Source organism: Scleropages formosus, chromosome 4, assembly GCF_900964775.1.
Source record: "Scleropages formosus chromosome 4, fSclFor1.1, whole genome shotgun sequence".
NCBI lineage: Eukaryota > Metazoa > Chordata > Actinopteri > Osteoglossiformes > Osteoglossidae > Scleropages > Scleropages formosus.
The window spans coordinates 27,314,234-27,332,082 of record NC_041809.1 but is presented as its reverse complement, the minus strand read 5'-3'; the positions used below and the strand labels follow the sequence as shown (position 1 = coordinate 27,332,082).

At 42.1% G+C, this 17,849-nt stretch overlaps 1 protein-coding gene and 1 non-coding gene across 2 annotated transcripts; both read right to left on the bottom strand.

The window, feature by feature from the left end:
* Positions 1-455: 455 nt before the first annotated feature.
* Positions 456-16,880, bottom strand: LOC108921162 (protein unc-119 homolog A-like). Its single transcript, XM_018730495.2, has 5 exons — positions 16,070-16,880; positions 4,768-4,881; positions 4,266-4,365; positions 3,506-3,678; positions 456-3,118 (listed from the first exon to the last, which is right to left on the bottom strand). Exons 1-5 carry the CDS (start codon positions 16,377-16,379, stop codon positions 3,006-3,008), a joined length of 810 nt encoding a protein of 269 aa, XP_018586011.2. The 5' UTR covers positions 16,380-16,880; the 3' UTR covers positions 456-3,005.
* Positions 4,566-4,647, bottom strand: trnas-uga (transfer RNA serine (anticodon UGA)). The gene has a single exon. It is a non-coding gene; the product is annotated as a tRNA-Ser (tRNA).
* Positions 16,881-17,849: the final 969 nt, after the last annotated feature.

Sequence of the window (17,849 nt, the reverse complement as noted above, 5' to 3'; positions counted from 1 at the left end):
GGAGGACATCCTCCTTAGCATTCTATGGGAGGTACTCCAGAGGATATGGGTTACCTGGGATGCTCATGCATGTGTCCTCATATGAGCACAGTGAGTTGTGTTGTATTCCTGGTATTAATTTAAATATTTTGTGAGGGCATCAGACTTTGCCAAGGTTATGTTTTGTCTCTACTCCTCTTCATGATCTTTGTAGACAGGGTGTCAAGGCTCTGCAATAGGATCAGAGGGTGTCCAGTTGGGTTGGATCTGTACTGTGCAATGTAAATGTGCTCTTTTAATTGCAGTACTTTACCAATTTTAACTTTGACACAAAATAACATTTTCTGCATGTTTTTGTGAACAATATAAGGCTAATTAGAGACTCAAGACAAGTCAGTAGTTCAAAAAAATCAGATATTTATATTAAACCCGACTGTCATTTGAGCTGTCCAAAACTTTACATATTATTTTAAAGTCATTTTACAATAATCATATTTTCATAAATAAAGCTCTTAGACTAAGTCAGAGGTCTGCATTTTTTTAATCTCTAAGGTATCAACTTCCTTTTTGTTTCAAACAAATTATTCAGATTTATGTCCCCTACAGTGGATTATGAATATATGACTACATACCCTTAGAAAACAATGAGACTTTCCTCCCAATTACATATGTACCTGAACAATCAACAGAAGATTCTGGAATGTTAACAAGTGTTGTTTGCTCTACAAGAAGTTTCATATTTAACAGTGATTACAAAATCTTAAACAGTAATTCCTTTAAGTTTAAAAAAAAAAAAAGAAAAAAAAAGAGTGCACAGTTTATTAACATACTGAATGACTATAATTCTATATTCCGAAGAGGTGAGAAGATTCCTGTCCAGCATTCTTTCTGTCAAGTATGTTTCATCACACAAGCTTAACACCCGAGTACACAGTACAATGTCACAGCTGTTCCCTTTAAATTCTAGCAGCAACATAACTGCACTAGGTATATCATTGTATCTCAACAGGATGTGCACTGCCCTACTAGTGCTATGTGAGTCATTCGTTTGGTTACCCTTGTGTGCTGTGCTCCTAATTTTGCAGTATGTTGTCCCTTCACCAAAAAAAAAAAAAAACGATGTAGAGTAAATAAATCCCAGCCCAACCTTTTGGTTTCAACAGAAAACCCAGGGTGGAATAATGGATATGGATTTCTCCTGAGGAATACTGCAAGATCTAAAAATTCGAACATATACAAATAATGGAAACATTATCAATGACTGGCTTGGTTGCAGGTTTGTGACAAGCTTGTAGGCAACAGGTGGACAAATAATCCAAACCTCTGAAGTAATTTAAAGAACTTCTCAAAAGAAACATCCAATAAGTTTAACATAAATAAATCTGTCAAAATAATCCAGTGAATTTTATCTGTCTGTTAATGCTGCTCAACCTTACTGAAATAAAAACACATTTTTCCATGTTATCAATTTTTAAATTCTTCAAATTTATATAAATTTCTATATTCAAAAATTATCAAAAATAGTATCGTGATAAATCTGTATGACCATATCAGACAGTCCAATTAAAATATGAGATTTTTAACCAGGTTCTTATATAATTTACTATGTTTAAATGTGGTGTAAGCTCCTCCCAGGAGATACTCACTAAAACAAGTTAACTTTTCAGCAATGAAAGCAAATAAAATCATATGCTCGGTATTCATTACTGTAAAGGTGGGTTCTCCCATGAACTGCCTACACACCTTGTGGGTATTCAAGTGTTCCAGAAACAGCTGAATGTCATGTGATAATATCCACTTCGTCAACACACACACACACAGAAATACACATGGTTGCACACAAACCATGTGTAAAAACCTATACCCACATTTGCATACACACATACAAGCTTATTTGTAAACAAACATATAAACAAATAGAAACAGAAAGACAGACAACCCCAGGACACCAGACCATGAATCACATGGTAAGCTCAGACCGCTTTCCTCTTCCTTAGCAGGTCATCGGAAACAAATCAGTCAAATGCATCTGTTTAAAGAAATAGCAACCTGGCCAGCAGATGAAACAAACAGGGAGTTTTCATGCAATATGAAGAGAAGCCAAGTCAAGCTTCTGAATGAACTTTACTCTATGGGAAGGGCTGTCCAACACAAGGTAACAGTTGCTAACCCAAGGTTTAGGTTCAGACACCTACAGTCAGCATACACTTTGCTGCTGTTTTGTTGCTCAGAGTATCACAGCACCACCAGCTGGTGAATTTGTCTGATAGTGATATAGCCATATTTTCCAAGAGCAACTATGACCTGGAGGTTCAAATTCCCCACTAGAGTACTGGGGGCTAATCTGGCAGTAATCTTGTAGTTGGACCTTCACTTGAATGTGTTAAATCACGGCTGTAGCACTGAACAAGACATCACTTGTAAATCGCACCATGGAGAGTACATGTATTTGTTGAGCAGAATCTAGCGAGGCTGTGGCTGGTCCAGGTACAGTATGTGTGCGCACACACACACATTTATACATGAGCAAACAAATGAATCGAGAGCAGTGCACAATGTGCCCACAAGGTCCCTGGCTTAATAAGCAGAGACACACAAATGCACACAGGCAAAGGAGACTTGTATGCATTACAAACAGGTGACCAGCTGTAGCAGCCAGGTTAAAGAATTGGATTGGTGTTGAAAAGAAACACTGAAGATTTTGATCCCAGGAGTACAGCTGCTGTTTGCTTGGAAAAGAACCCTTAACCTTAAAGTTGTCTCTCTGAACTGTGTAAGTGGATCAGTGTGCCGTAACCTGTAACCTCTAAAATTCATAAGACTACAGTGCCTGCCAAACGAATGCATGTGTGTGATGGGAAACTATTCCTGCATATAGAAAGCTGGAATATGGGGGACCAGGTGCAAGTTACAGCAAAGCCAGAACATGCAGCATCTTCTAGTCTCCTGTCCTTGGCCTGCCTGCCTGCATGCCTGTCTGTCTGTCTGTCTGTCCGTCCTTCCATCCATACATGGCTGCTAGAGTCCTAAGGCCCACCGCTGTACGAATAATCTGCCTTATTGTGCATCACCAGCTTGTTGTCCACAAAGTAGAAGCTGTCAGACTGGGTCTCATATGGGTGAAGGATCATTTCTCGCACTGTGGGGACAACAGAGAGAACATGTCAGCCAGGAAACAATGCTATGCTGGGAAGGCTATTCATACATGTCACCTTTCAGCACTTGTTCCAAAAAAATCTATATCTGAAAAAGATAGGTAAAATATGAAGCCAACACTAACTGCTTTCTGCTGCCTCTCAATTTTACGTTCTCGGCTTTCTGTTGGTGAACAGTCCAGTTTCATAGGGTACCTATACTTCACTTTATGTACAGAAGAATGAAAAACTAATAGTTTTATTAAGTTAAATATATACTCAAATTTTATCTGTAATTTCTTATTTCAGAAAAAAGAAATCAAAAGTGAATTAATGATTAGTGATTGTACACTCTTCAAGTAGCATGTCTTGGTGACATGGACAGTACTTACTGAGTTCCTCAGAGAGTGGTGGGAACTCATAGATGTGCTCGCAGGTATTCTTGCTGTTGGGAATGCAGAAGCCAAATTCAAAGTCAAAGCTCTTCAGGAGCTGTTCACGGAAGTAATGCCTCTCAATCATGCGGAAGTTGTTGATAGGCCTGTCGCCCACTGTGAACTCCACCCTGCAAAGAGGAAAGGGAGGGGGTAAAGAAAATATCAGTATTCCAGTCATACTACCCCTCCCAGTCCTGACATGGTCCTCCCTACTTTGCTCACATCTATTCAACACCTGTTTATCTATGAGTAAGGCTGCTTTTTTCTTTTTTTTTTAAACAATTTTCCTAGTTTAAATTCTTAATGTGTGCCCAACCATCATTTATTCACTTTCCCAATGACAAAAAGTACAAAGAATTTGCAGACTTCTATGCTGCCTGTGTATATATGAAATAACTTGAATATATGTATATATTGAATTATTTGCTTATCAGTTTCACAAAGGCTGCCTGAGATCTGAACATACATACACATATTATAGTGTTTACACTATATATGGTAAACAAATAAAAACCAGTCCACCTGCTGAGTTTGCAGTAGCTGATGAAGTTTGTCCCAAGCTTCAAGCTCACATTTAAACACACACACATACATACTCTACACTCCACATAAATCCATCCCCACTCAGTACTGGATTAATTCATCAGTTTTCTATTCTCAATGGCATTCCCCTGCAATGGGAATATTATGAACAGCTGCGGTGATCTGCACTTACGTGGCTCCAACTTGACGTAGCCGCAAAAAGGCAGGGGTGAACTGGTAGCGTACAAAGCGTCCAGCATTAGGGTCCAAGTCCTTCTTCTCCCCCACTTTCTCTGGGGAACACACGAAATAGAAAAGTTTCGGCAACCTGCGCTTCCACATATCTCCTAACCGTACTGCAAATTCCACTCTTACCTTGCTCTGACTTAAAGCCTTGGTGTAATTACATTTACATTTATTCATTTAGCAGACACTTTTCTTCAACGCGATGTACATCTCAGAGAATATAGTGCGAAACGCTTAAAATTGTCTCTGCTACGAGCAGGATTCGAACCTGCGCAGGGAAACCCCACTGGATTTCAAGTCCAATGCCTTAACCACTCGGCCATCGCAGCCCGAATTATTCTTTTAACACACCACAGTAAACAGAATCCTGTTCCTCACCATCTTCTCATAAACTGATACTACTCTACGTGTTGTTCTGGTCACCCAGAATTGGGTGACCTCCTTCTCACCAGAGGATGGGGGCTTCGTGATTTCAAACAGCACCGTGCCTGTCTCCATGTCCCGAATCTTGAATCTTGTAAAGTCAATGCTGTAAATGTTCTCATCTGGACCACACAAGTAATCTGAAAGTAAAAAAGGACAAAGGATTGGAAGTTTAATTGCGTGTCAATCTCACGTCTTCCCAGTGCGAGGACATCACCTTCACAACTTTTTCCTTCACTACCATCCCGCAACCTTCTTTGTCTCTCTTTTTGTATGCATCAGGATTTAAAACATGTTCAACAAACAATAACCCAGTAAAAAAAAAAAACAAGATGTTGATAATGAAGGCTACAAAAACATTCAGGCAGATGAGCAAATGCCATTGTTCAGTCTGACAACCGAACATATTATTAAATAGTACTGACTTACACTTATCTACATTTTTACTCAAAAAAATTAAAGTATTTCCTCAAAAAGTAAAAGTGCAGAGCTTGAACTGGGCTTTGAACTTTGCCATTTTGTTTTGATGAAGCCCTCTTAGGCACTATACTCCTCCTGTTCTACTGCATCACATGAGTTTTATGGGTGGCACATGCATGTTCCCCATCCTGAAGTTGACCCCCCATTCTGTCCCCAACTCCTGACTGGATTACACCAAAGAGGCTTACCAAGCCTTAGTGTTACAAGCATGGACGGCCTTCAGATAAGGGGATTAGCCGTAACAAAAAGGTTTGGAGAGCCCTTTTCTAACAGTGCAGAGTGGATAGGATGTTCTGAACCACACACACCCCAACACAGTTAACATCCTTGGGAACGAGGTACAAGCTTATGGGCTCAGTTCGTCCAGCAGTGTCATACCTCCAAAGTAATGCTATCTTCTTGAAGAGGCAGGAAATGAGCTGTGAGATATCATAATACTTTCAAACACAAGGTGCTGAAGCAGATATCCTTCACAAGTAGCAGGCAGCAATTGCTGTTTCAGTGGGGGGCATTTATAAGCACTACACCTATACAAAAAAGAAGGGCTGAGCAAATGTCAAACATTTCTCACTGTGCCAGCATGATCTCTGCACAGGAAATGTACTTTCTGCTACAGCTGGAAATGTGCATGCTGCTTTCTTTCTGTAGCATTTCTGTCCCTTTCCTGGTATTTTACTCATTTGCAAACATTAGGCGTGAACATGTGGGGAAGTACCCACACAACAGACAAGTAGTTGCAATTGCTGCTTCCATTTCTTAAATTATCAGAATGCTGATGGTTGCATTCATGAGCAAGGCTTCCTCTTTCTGTCAGTGTCAATTCACGCTGGCACAAGGGTTTCACGCCTCCATTTGTCAATTTTCACTGACAAGCTCATTAATATAAAGCATCTCAGTCCAACTCTCACACATTTTATTTGACAGTTTACTTGGATTAACCTTGAAACAAAATCTATTATTTGCCTTGATAACTTGCTAAAATGGTGCTTTTAATGCCTGCGGATGAGATTTTCACAGCTTTTAGTTGCTGCCAGATTTGTGTTACATTTATTTAGCAGACGCTTTTCTCCAAAGGGACTTCCAATGAACTCTATGTAGTGTTATCAGCCCACACACCTTATTCACCAAGGAGACTTACGCTGCAAGATACACTACTTACAATGGGTCATTCATCCATACATCAGTGGAACACACACTCTGTCACTCACACACTATGGATGAACCTGAACAGCATGTCTTTGGACTGTGGGAGGAAACCCACGAAGACACAGGGAGAACATGCAAACTCCACACAGACTAAGCGGGGCTCAAACCCACATCCTCTCACACCACCCAGGTGCTATGGAACAGCAGCACTCGCTATCAGTGGAGCACACTCTCTCTGTCACTCAGACATTATGTGTTGTGTTGATTCATATATACACAGGTAGATATTTAGTAAAGCAGTGGGGCGTGGAGGCACAGCGGGTTTGGTCGGGGCCTGCTTTGTGGTGGGTCTGGCTTTCGAGTCCTGCTTGGGGTGCCTTGCGATGGACTGGCATCCCATCCGGGATGTGTCCCCTCCCTCTTCAGCCTTGCACCGTGTTGCCGTTCTCACATGACTGCCACATGGTCTAGTTAACTGATCTTCAGACAGCTAAGTTCCTCTGCTCCCTACATCTTGACAAACCACCTGATTTTTTCCAGTCTGTTCTGTCTATGGAGGTTTGTATAAAGGCTGTGATGTAGACATTCTTTGCAGAGATCCAACAGCTGTCATTCTGACAAATTTGAAACTAAAATGTTATACATGGAGCCCCGATCATAAGTTAAAACTAAATGTGCTTTTACCATGAGTTCAAGCTCAGTAACGCATAAAAAAATTACAGTTGAAACCCAAGGTAATTACATCTTTAAATAATGACAATTCACCTTACTAAGGGTTTCTCAGGAGCAGATTACCTTCATAATATGGGGGAAGGCTATAAAAAGCAGGACAGTTGCTTCACTATACTGAGTAGAAACAAGTGCAGTGCTCAGTATATCAAGTTAGTGAGATGCTGTGTGCAAGCAGGATTTCTGCATTGGACAAGAATAGCAACCTTAAGCCATGACTAAAGCTGCTTTAGTGTAATTAAGGGTTTCAGAACAACAGGTTGCTTGTGAGCACAGTTCTGTCCATTCATCGTGCATTCACTGCCCAGTGCGGATAGTCTGAGGCAATGCTGTGTTCTACGGTGGCAATAAGCTGTCCAGCAGGGATTCCATGATGCAACACTAAAATGAGATCATCCCCAGGCACATGGTCGGTGGAGAAAAGGTGTGAATAAGATGTGAAAATAATCTGGCCTCCAGGTGCCCAGTTTATCAGTAACATTCCCAGCAGGCTGGGAAAGACCCCGTGTCTCTTTCAGTTTTAGTGGATGTAGTAAAAACATTGGTCTTCCTTGCCCAGTTGTCTTTGGTCATGGTTCAAGTGGCCTTGCCTTTCACATGAGTTGAACAGGAAACTACCTTGTCAGAGGTTCATGTCCTCTAGCAGGACACTGCCTTCTCTCTCTGTGCTAGATTAACGGTTCTTTAAATATGACACTATGCAACCTAAGTGAACTGCAGTTTTTGGCAATAATGAACACAGTCAGATTGCTCCTTCTTTTTCCAGCAGGAGAGAAGGCTTGTATTCATTCTAAAGAAGCAGTCAAAGGCTGAGTCAAATTAGACAGTTCATGGTAGGAACCATACATAGATACATCTCCTCTTCCTTCCTTCTCATCTTGCAGACTGCATTTAAACTGATGTTCCTTATTTATTATCTTCCTCATTTGTGTATTAGTTTTCAGTAGGATTCATACCACATAGCTTCACTGGACCAATAAATGCTGTTGTCATGAGCCTCTTCCAAGCTTTCACCTATGGTGAAAATCTCAAAGCTGAAAATTCATTTCAAGGGAGATGTACAATCAGAGAACAAAACTGGGGCTTCTCCAATGCTTGAAAACCCAACAGTAACTATTATAAAAAAGCAAATACCAGGAATCTTCCTAAGTGTGCAAAGGAGATAGAATGCCACTGGCAAATAGGCAGAACTATTTCCTCCGAATAAAGTGGGATAGTAGACAACATCCTCTGGATTATTTAAACCAGGCCATCTGCAGCCTGACCACATCAACAGGAAAGAGAAGTGAAAGATGATGAGCAGTAAACTACATGCACATTGCACTGGCGTGCACACACACCTCATATATGTGGTCAGGCATACACAACCATACACCAAACAGACACTAACACTAACACATACACTTGCACAAAGGCCCACTGACACACACATTGACACATGCACAGTCATGCATACAATGCAAACACTTCTGCATCTCTCACCATGCCTCCGACAGAAACCTCCACACACATGAGTCATCACACATGATTACAGGAAACGACACTAGATCTCCTACTCCTTTATATGAAATGTCAGTTATTACTGATTTGTTGGAAATAAATTATCATTGTCAATAAGACTTCCAACAAGGATCATTGGCTAAAGACAGGCCCTACAAACCAAGTGAACAAAAGAATCCACTGTGCAGCTGTTAACCTCAGGTTTTGCAGAATCCATTAAGAGCTGTGTTAAAAATAGATCCTTTGAATGAAATGTAAACAGTAGCTGATTTATAAAGTGCCATGGCTCCAGGGAGAACAAGGCTCTTCTCTGTGAAGATACAACAGCAGTTCAACTTTTATGGCAGTCGTTTTGCTCCCACCAGCATTTAAATACTATGAACGTGGTCAAAGCAGATAGGCTGACTGGTCCACAACGTGGACTTTTAAATAAAAAAAAATCTGCGGTCATGTTTCCCAAGATGGGAATTCCAGTTATACTCTCAAACATGGTATGTACCATCCTATATGCAAATGCGTGTTAAAATTATAAGCCATGCAAGCAGACGTTTCTTTTGATTCCGTGGATGTAATGCAATACTAAAGTCAGCGCCGTGGACTTCATTTTCAAAAATCCAGACTTTAAAAGAACACCTGTTCGTTACAGTGCTGCTAGCAATATGGCGTTGACACATTGCTTTCCCCCCCATTTTCTCATTCCAGTAGGTCAGCATCAGGCTATCCTCACAAGTGACCTATGAATGACACTTGTCTCACTAATGCAACAGGTCTCAGTTTACCATTTGTTATTGAGAGTTGTCTTCTGATATTTTTTCACTGCAACCACAAGTTAGGAAAAATTCTCATAACCACCGGCAATTTTACAAGTTTAGTACTTTTCTCATGGGTAAAGCAGAGTTGATTATTTACCTCCTGCACTTTGTTGTATTTAAACCATCCTGATCAGTTTATGAATATGCCCTTTACACACATATGCCAGCAACTGCATTGTTGGCGATCATTTTAACTGACATGTATGAATGTAAAACCTTTGTTAAAATAAACTGTCTGACCTGTTTCAGCCTGACCTGATTCAGAATCCAATGAATAACAGGCAAAGGGAAACATTGTCTCTTGCAAAATCCTGCACACTTTTTTCTTTCGAAACATGGTGATGATTTCTCATTACTATTCACAAGCAAACCGACCTAGAATGTATTTTGACTTGAATGGGTTGTACTTAGAGCCACTCAACAAACACTGACGGTTATTTGTTCTTGAACTTAATGTGAGTGGACAGGCTGCTATTGAATATTCATGTTGTCCAGGCTCCGCTGGATGACCTCACCATGAGAGGACACACACTTCGCTACCCATTAGACAGCCCTGACACCTCAGATCTTGTCATTGCCAACAGTGCCACTGTTCCTTGGACCTTCTCAGCAAGCCTAGAAACAGGCATCTTGTACCTTGTAGGCAGACAAAGTGCCTCTGGCAGAGGACTGCAGGGACTGAGCCAAGCCTTCCAGGATGCTCAGGGAAGGCCCATGGCTCTGAGTGCTTCCGCCAATCTGGCACCCTCACACCCTGGAGCAGCTGCGCTAACACTGTTACCTAGCAACCAGCATTTAATTCGGTTCTAGAACATTTCCTGCTTCTCTTCTTCAACGGATGATATTAACCAATGCTAGAGTGTATGGAAGCTGAGGGGGCCAGGTTCCGGTACAACCACAAACCTGTTATTCAGTCCATGCTGCAGTTTAATCAATCAGTCATCATATGTGGCACATGGAATTTTTAAGAGAACATAATATTTTTGAGAGGCACTGACATAAGCTACAAGATATCAGATCTCAGTTAAAAGCTTGAATGATAAGGACAATTGTTATTTTCTAAGGTATAAGACAAGATGTTGTTTATCAGGGCATATAGAGCACTGGTAATGACCATAAATAGACCCTGCCTATTTAAAGGACCTTATTAAACAGAACACAAAGACACAGGATAACTAGTCTGGAACAACTTGAAGGCAGCAACATAAAGCTACTGGTAATGTAAATTTTACCAGTGACTTGTGTTCGAGGGAGAGAGTATCAGTTCCTTCTTAGCAGAACCACTTTGTCTGATTTCACTTCTGCTCCATGGTTTACTTTCAGGTAACAGCAGTAGCAACAACCTCAGTAACTTCATCAGCAGCAGTAACAAAAATCGATAAAAACAACAAATACATCACAAAAAACCTAGCACCCAGCCTACACATCCGGAAAACTTTCATGTGATAATAGTGGCGTCTGTTTATAGATGCTAATCCAGATTATGCAGAGGGAGTTACAGGTGAAGATATAGCAGTTCTAAAACAAGACATTAAGTTTGGGTGAAGGGAGTGGGGGTTGCACATCTCTCTGAAGACTGTCTCCAAAAAAGATTATTCTCAAGACTCCTAATCATCTGCTTGCCAGATGTTTGATCCTAAATCTCTTCCATAGCCAAATGTATGCTTTTTATCCTTTTATAGAGATTATTTATGAAAACAAAGTCAAGGACATTTCTGAAGGGTGCAACATTTGTCTGTAGTTAAGGAGGCTTTCAACAATCACATTTGTGCTTGGTCTAAATGAGTGCTTACTCTTGCCCCCAGCAGGGTTTTGGGATTTGTCCCCTTGTGGCTTGAGACTGGGGGTCTCTGGGGTTACACAGGCAACTGTGTTTCAGAACAGTAGTCTGTATATGTGGTGCTGTCACTTCTACCTTTCACCTCTCCTTTCAACAGGATTGCCAGGCAGAAATCCCACAGTTCAGTTCTTTTGAAGAGGTGTATGTTTATGAATGGACACACATTACAGTCAGACTCCAGTAGCCCTTCTCTTAACCATCTCAAATTTTAGAATTACCATAACAGGGGTGAATGGCATTACCAAGGCTTTTACAGACATACAGGCCTTTCTAGGCCTACATTGTAACATGTTTAATCTCAACGTGATATCTTTTTATTGCAAACAGACAGCATTACAGCTTCCAAATCCCATTCAAAGTAAATAAATAAGAACAGTAAATCTCATCTTATAAATTGTCTTGCTCAGTCATTTTCCCTGGATAGTGGTCTAATTGCCCTTTATTAAACACTCTTGAGTGTTTTTATCAATGCCGAAAATTAAGTTATTTATTCATTTAGCTGATGATTTTCTCCAAAGTGATTTACAACGTTAACCTACTTAGAGTGATCGACCTATTTATACAGCTGGGTAATTTTTACTGGAGCAATTCAGGGTAAGTACCTTTCTGAAGGATACTGTAGCAGGGCCAGGGATACCTCTAACCACTATGCTACTCAATGCCCTACTGTATTTGTCTAAACTAAGTAAAATATTGCTTCTCTTCTCTAATTCATTGTGGAGGAACTCTTTTTATGAAATGTGGCAGACTCAAAAAAAGACATGGTCCTATAACTCAGTATGTAGCAGTATACAGCAAATTGCCAGAGTAAATGAACAAAGGGCTGGAAAACAATTTCATGACCATAGAAACCATACTCAAACTGTAAATGTGTCCTTGTGTAACAACCTGACTGGCCAGAAGAACCAGTTACTGAGATGTTAGCAATATGTAAATATACTGCAGGACACAAGCCTCACAAAATTTGCTTTGGACAGAAGTGGCTCCCAAACAAATGCATAATAAAGTGCTAATATTTACAGTGCATGTATATACAAACAGCTCATAGTTTCATTTTAAAGCAACTTATAAATCTATATACTGAAACAAAATGTGTGGACATGTAAGACATAAAAAATAGGTTATTAACAGAATGCCAACAAACAAACAGTCAGCTGCAGTAAAATGATAATGGACTACAGCATCTAGTATTTTAAAGGGGGCACATGTAACTATTTACAGACTATGTATGTTGCACATGCCTTTTATAATAAAGGATGTATTTAAGATAGGATTTAAGACTTTTTACAAGATATAATATTTAACCTATGTAAGAAGCATTTAATGGCCTGTCTTCACTTTACTGGTTAAAATGAGCTAAGCCTGCATGACATGCAGGTATAAAATTAAATTTAACCAATAGGTGTAACAAGTAGCTGCCATACTATGTGAAACTACAAAACCACAACAAACTGTAGTACACACAAAGCACACATCTATATGCAAAAAAGCCAGTATATTAGCTAACATCAAAATATAAAACAAAAATATTTAACTTGTTAATCATCATACTTTTAATTGGCCCCATGGAAAATATACAAAGCACATGCATCCCCAGCATCAATGAACTTGACACCAATGCATACTCCACATTTTAGAGTCCTAACTGGGCTCCAGGAGTGGCAACTGGCAAATGGCAAAACAGAACACAGAAATCAATTTCAATTACAACCACAGCTGCCCCTATGGCTGCCACACTGACAACCACATGCAGAGAAACTAGGGCTGGTTGACTGACATACAAGATACCCTCACACACCATTACTAACACACTGACTCAACTCTTAAACAATAAGGAAGAAAAGAGGTGTTTCTCTTTCCCCAAAACCAACCCATTGTGATCAACATCTTCACTACTTCAATTTACCAAACAGTCATTCTCACTGTTTATATGATCTACAAGATCATCATAACTGATATGGGGCATTTGTGGAATACAGTTACAGATGCTTGGGAAAAAGATGAAGATTATTACCGTTTCCACTTTGCCTTGCTTGGGGCCAAGGCTTTTGGGTAGGCTTACCCAGACAAAGTCCTCACTTCTCTGCTCCTGGCTTGGCTATAGTCTTAATCTGTCTTAGTTCTTTGATTTACTGTCTATATCTGGTTTCTATCTTCTGCTCACGCTGCACAAGTAAGGCTGTGGATTTCTGGCTAAATGGCCTGGCTCCTGTCAAGTGGCTGTCCCATCTGACTGAGATCTACAGTAACTCGATGTAAGCACAAAGATCCAATGACAATTTTCGCATCTCTGCGGATTTTATCAGGAATAAAGAACCACTTCTTAATTTCAAAAAGTAAGTAAAGCAGGACAGGACACCTAAGACTCTGCATGCACCTGAAACTTGATTTTAATAAAGGCAACAGTTCCAGTCACTGAATAGCTAAGGCAGCATTCTAATAGCACTGTCATTTTTCCTGTGTAAAACAGGAAAAGGAGTCTTCCAAATCACTGGGAATGTATGGCGATCTCCTAACTAATGACAACAAGGAGTCCGTTTGGAACAAGCCACGTGGGAACCCCATGTGCACCTGTTACACTGCTGTACGCTTCCTCTCACACTGCAGGAGACAATAATGTTACATGTGCAAGAATAGTGTGTTCCAAAGACACTTGCGGAATAAAGTAGTACAAATCCATTCTGGTCAAATCAATTAAAGAGGAACAAAACTGCAAAACTCTTCAGGATATAGCATGTGCACGACAGGCCATAGCTCCAAATTATACAGGGAAAGTTTTCAAAGGAAACATATGTGCTAAAATTGTTACCTATGCAGAGTAGGAGCACAACAGCAATTACAGCATCACTTCGCAAGCTGAAGTTCACTGTGTGAATCCCCTCTGTAGCACACTTGATCAAGGTCCTTACTCTGAACTGATACACTAAAAATACCCAGCTGTATGAATGGATACACACAGTAACTGAAGGCAGCTGTTTGTACAAAACCAACAGCGTAAATTGAATTGGACATAGGCATCAGCTAAATAAAGATTAATAGTATTTATTTTTTCTCATAAAACAGTTTTATCAACAGCACTGGGTCACAGCAACATACAGGCAGAGACAGAATTCCAAGAAACAGCAAACATGTCCATGTACATAGGGCAACATCTACCAGTTAAAGGTCACAATGTATCAGAGGTATGCTCATATAGCACTGTCTACGCTCCAGAAGGGTGTCCAGATACTCCAGTATTCCTTTGAATTGTCATGCAAATCAAATGTTAAATTTTCAAGCCACACATTTAAAGAAGAAACTTCAGGTATAGACCACCGCATTAAAAAACATTTCCTTGCCAAGTATGTAACAATAATGAAAATACATTCCATAAAATCATCAAAAAAGGAATTTGGGTTGTGCTTTGACAACAAGCAGGATAAGGACAAAAACTTTTTGTTAAAGGTTTCCTGAATGGATGCATGAACCCCAATCCAGTAAGCTTGCATATTATCACGTTCCCAGAACAAATGCATCAAAGTGCCCAGAAAGGCTTTGTATTTGGAACACGGCTGAGATGCCACTGGAAACATCCCGTGAAGCCATCCAATAGAGAAGGTGGCAACGGCACAGGCGCCGCTGAATGATGACAAAGCCGTTCTACTTAACCATGGTACTTTGCTCACGTTCGGTTCCCTACCCACTATTCCATCAGATGCTAGCATGACAGATGTCTAAGAAAAGAGAAGGACCGTGCTGTGGGCGACGTTAAAATGCCAGCGTCACGCTTCCTTCACAGAAGATCCAAAGGGGAAGCTGGATGGTCGGCGAAAGTCTCGGAGGCCGTCCCTGTCACTTCTTTGAGGACAATGTGGATCCATCACTAGAGAACTGTGCTGAAATAGTGCAACCTGCTTCTTCCTCACCTGTCCACCTCCTCTCGCTTAACCCCATCCGGATGAGTGTCAGGTGTGTTAAGGGTAAAAATACAAGGCGTTCACTTGCATGAGGCAGTTTTACACACCTCCTGGGTCTCATTTCCAACACACTGGAACAGTGTATCCCAAAAAACTTCCTTCTAGGGAGTCCTGTGTGAGTTTCCTTCGTGTCACACAGTATGGACAGACGGACCTCTGTCCAGGCCTCATCCATACACACCTTCCAGGTGACACACTGACTGACTGGAACAGGCCTCGTCAGCGGTCACTTAACATTTTCATTTATTCTTGCATTACTAATGCTTTTAGTGGTCTATATGAGGCAGAAAAGTAGAGAGAGAGAAACGAGAAACATCGAGACAAACCTTTACAACGCACAAAATTTAATCCTTAAGCACTGTGTGTGTGTATTAATAACAGAACTGCCTCAGGACTTCACACAAGTGTCACGTTCCACAGGAAGAAACCGTTAAAAACACAGAGCCTAATTTCAAATCAGATTATTTCGCGATTTTTTTCTTGCACGAACTGTTAATTTTAAGTATTATTATGTATTTAACCAGTTACGTTCACGTATTATCCGCACATTTTAGATACTGCGAGTTTATTTATTACGCGATGAAAGCTGAATAAGTGTGTAACTCCAGTTCTGTCTGTACTCGCAAAAGCGGTAGCTCCTGTCCTGACAGCCTCGCAAACACCACGGCTGACGAGGAGTGAACCGCAAGCGACGCAACGCTGCTCTTTCGACGGTGTATCTCGTTAAACGCAGTACCGGGGGGGAGAGCGGCAGTTCGCCCGAACCGGGAACCGCTTTCACACCCCAGCGTGAGAGACGAAGCCCGGTCACGTCAAGTACACACGCAAATTCAGACGCGGGATTTTCAGTTCATGTCTAACTTACTTTCCGTGATCTTCTGCAGCCCCAGTACATCCTCGGGAGTGATGATGGATTTGGTGAGCAGTTCCTCCTCTGTAGTGGCCGGGACCCCCACATCCGTCGAGTTACAGCCCTTCTTCACCTTCATGGCCGCTGGGGCTTCGGGGCTCGGTTTCGCCGGGCTGCCGCGGGAACAGGTGCTCTTGTTGGAAGTGCTGGAGTTTCCGCCGCTAACGCTGCCAGGATTATTGGCGCGCGGTGTCCGAGGGGTGGACGGATCCTGGCTGCTGCTGCTGCTGCACACAGCCCCTGCGCTGTTACAGGAATAGCTCATCCTCCTCCTCCTCCTCCTCCTCCTCCTCCCCCCAGTCTAGGTACAAAACGCCGGCCTCTCTCCCTCCCTCGCTCGCTCGAAGGCTCAACAACAGTTCTCCCGCTTACTTAATTTAAATCCGCTGTTCTTCCTGTGTTCGCTTGAGTCCCGCGTCTGCACGGACGGAGACTCCTCGTTCTTGCCCCGCACGTCCCGCGAAGTGCGCCGGCAGCGGCAGTCGACGGCTCGCGACTGGCGGCAGGGGCGCGAACTATCGGCACTCCGCGCGCCGCTGCCCGGCACTCACATTGATTCGCCCTCTCGGTTAGTCCCCCCCGAGGAGAGCCGCGCGATCACCGACACGCGCCGGTCTGAGGAGACGCGCAGCTCAGTACAGACTCCCCCGCGTTCCTACATGAATCCCACAAGGTTCCCTGAATGAAGCTGGCGACCCCCAGGCATGAAAACTGTGAATTTGCTGTTGGCCCGATATCTCATCACCCCTCGTGGAGCTGTGGTACGACCCGTTCTGCTAGCTTCACAGGAAACGCGACCAAAGTTGCTTCAAAAAAATTGTGGTTCGCGCACTTTGCACAATTTGTCCCCTGGTGTGGTTTCTGTCGCACAGAGATGCGGCTTCGTCTCGTCTCTGTATCTTTAATCTGCTGAGTGTTGCTCGCTTTGCCTGTGTTTTCACATCTGCGAGATACCTGCTCAAAGCGGTCTAAGGAGCTCTTTGAACCTTTTCGACTGTTGCTTTTCCATACCTCCGTTGAGTCCCCCTGTCAGTACTAGGATCAGCTTTAATGGAAACACCTTAACGGCCACGTGAATCAAGCACGCAAAAGTGAGAAGAGGAAACGATGGGCTGCAGTGCAGTGGGATCCGTCGTCTCTGTCATCTGAAAAGTGCTCGCTACAGTGTATCCTTCATGGTTTAACGGACTCATTGGCTTTCCGAAATTCCAATCAATGTCCGTTAAATCTGCCAGATGTCCGCAGAATAGTGTCTGTGTGAAGCTAAAAGTCTTAAATAAGAACGCAGCACGTCGTCACCCTTATTTACATGGAAAACCGCACAGCTGTCGCCATACACATGAAAACAGACTGTATATGAAACATGCACATGTATCAGTATAGTAATTGCCCGTAGTGTGAATGGGTGACTGACTCTGTCTGTGTACGACCCTACGATGGACTGGCGTCCCGTCCAGGGTGTATACCCCGCTCCCCTCCAGCCTTGCGCCCGGTGCCTCCGGGATAAACTCATGTCCACTGACTGTCACCCTGCTCAGAACAACTAGTTATTAACATTGGATGGATGGACCGCCGGATGGGTATGTATGCATGCGTGCAAGGTGCTCGAACATGACCCACCACTCGCGCGGTTGTCAAGTGAGGAACAGAGCAGAGGTGGGTTCCGGATCCATACACAGAAGATAAAAATAAAACTAATAAATTACCGACCATCTTTTAAGAAGAAAAAACGTAA

Excerpts from the sequence above, each read along its gene's own strand:
- LOC108921162 (XM_018730495.2), bottom strand. The coding sequence starts at position 16,379 with ATGAGCTATTCCTGTAACAGCGCAGGGGCTGTGTGCAGCAGCAGCAGC. Across the intron at positions 4,882-16,069 it reads GCTGCAGAAGATCACGGAAA|ATTACTTGTGTGGTCCAGAT; the intron begins GTAAGTTAGACA and ends TTTTACTTTCAG. Across the intron at positions 3,119-3,505 it reads ACCACTCTCTGAGGAACTCA|TGCGAGAAATGATCCTTCAC; the intron begins GTAAGTACTGTC and ends TTGTCCCCACAG.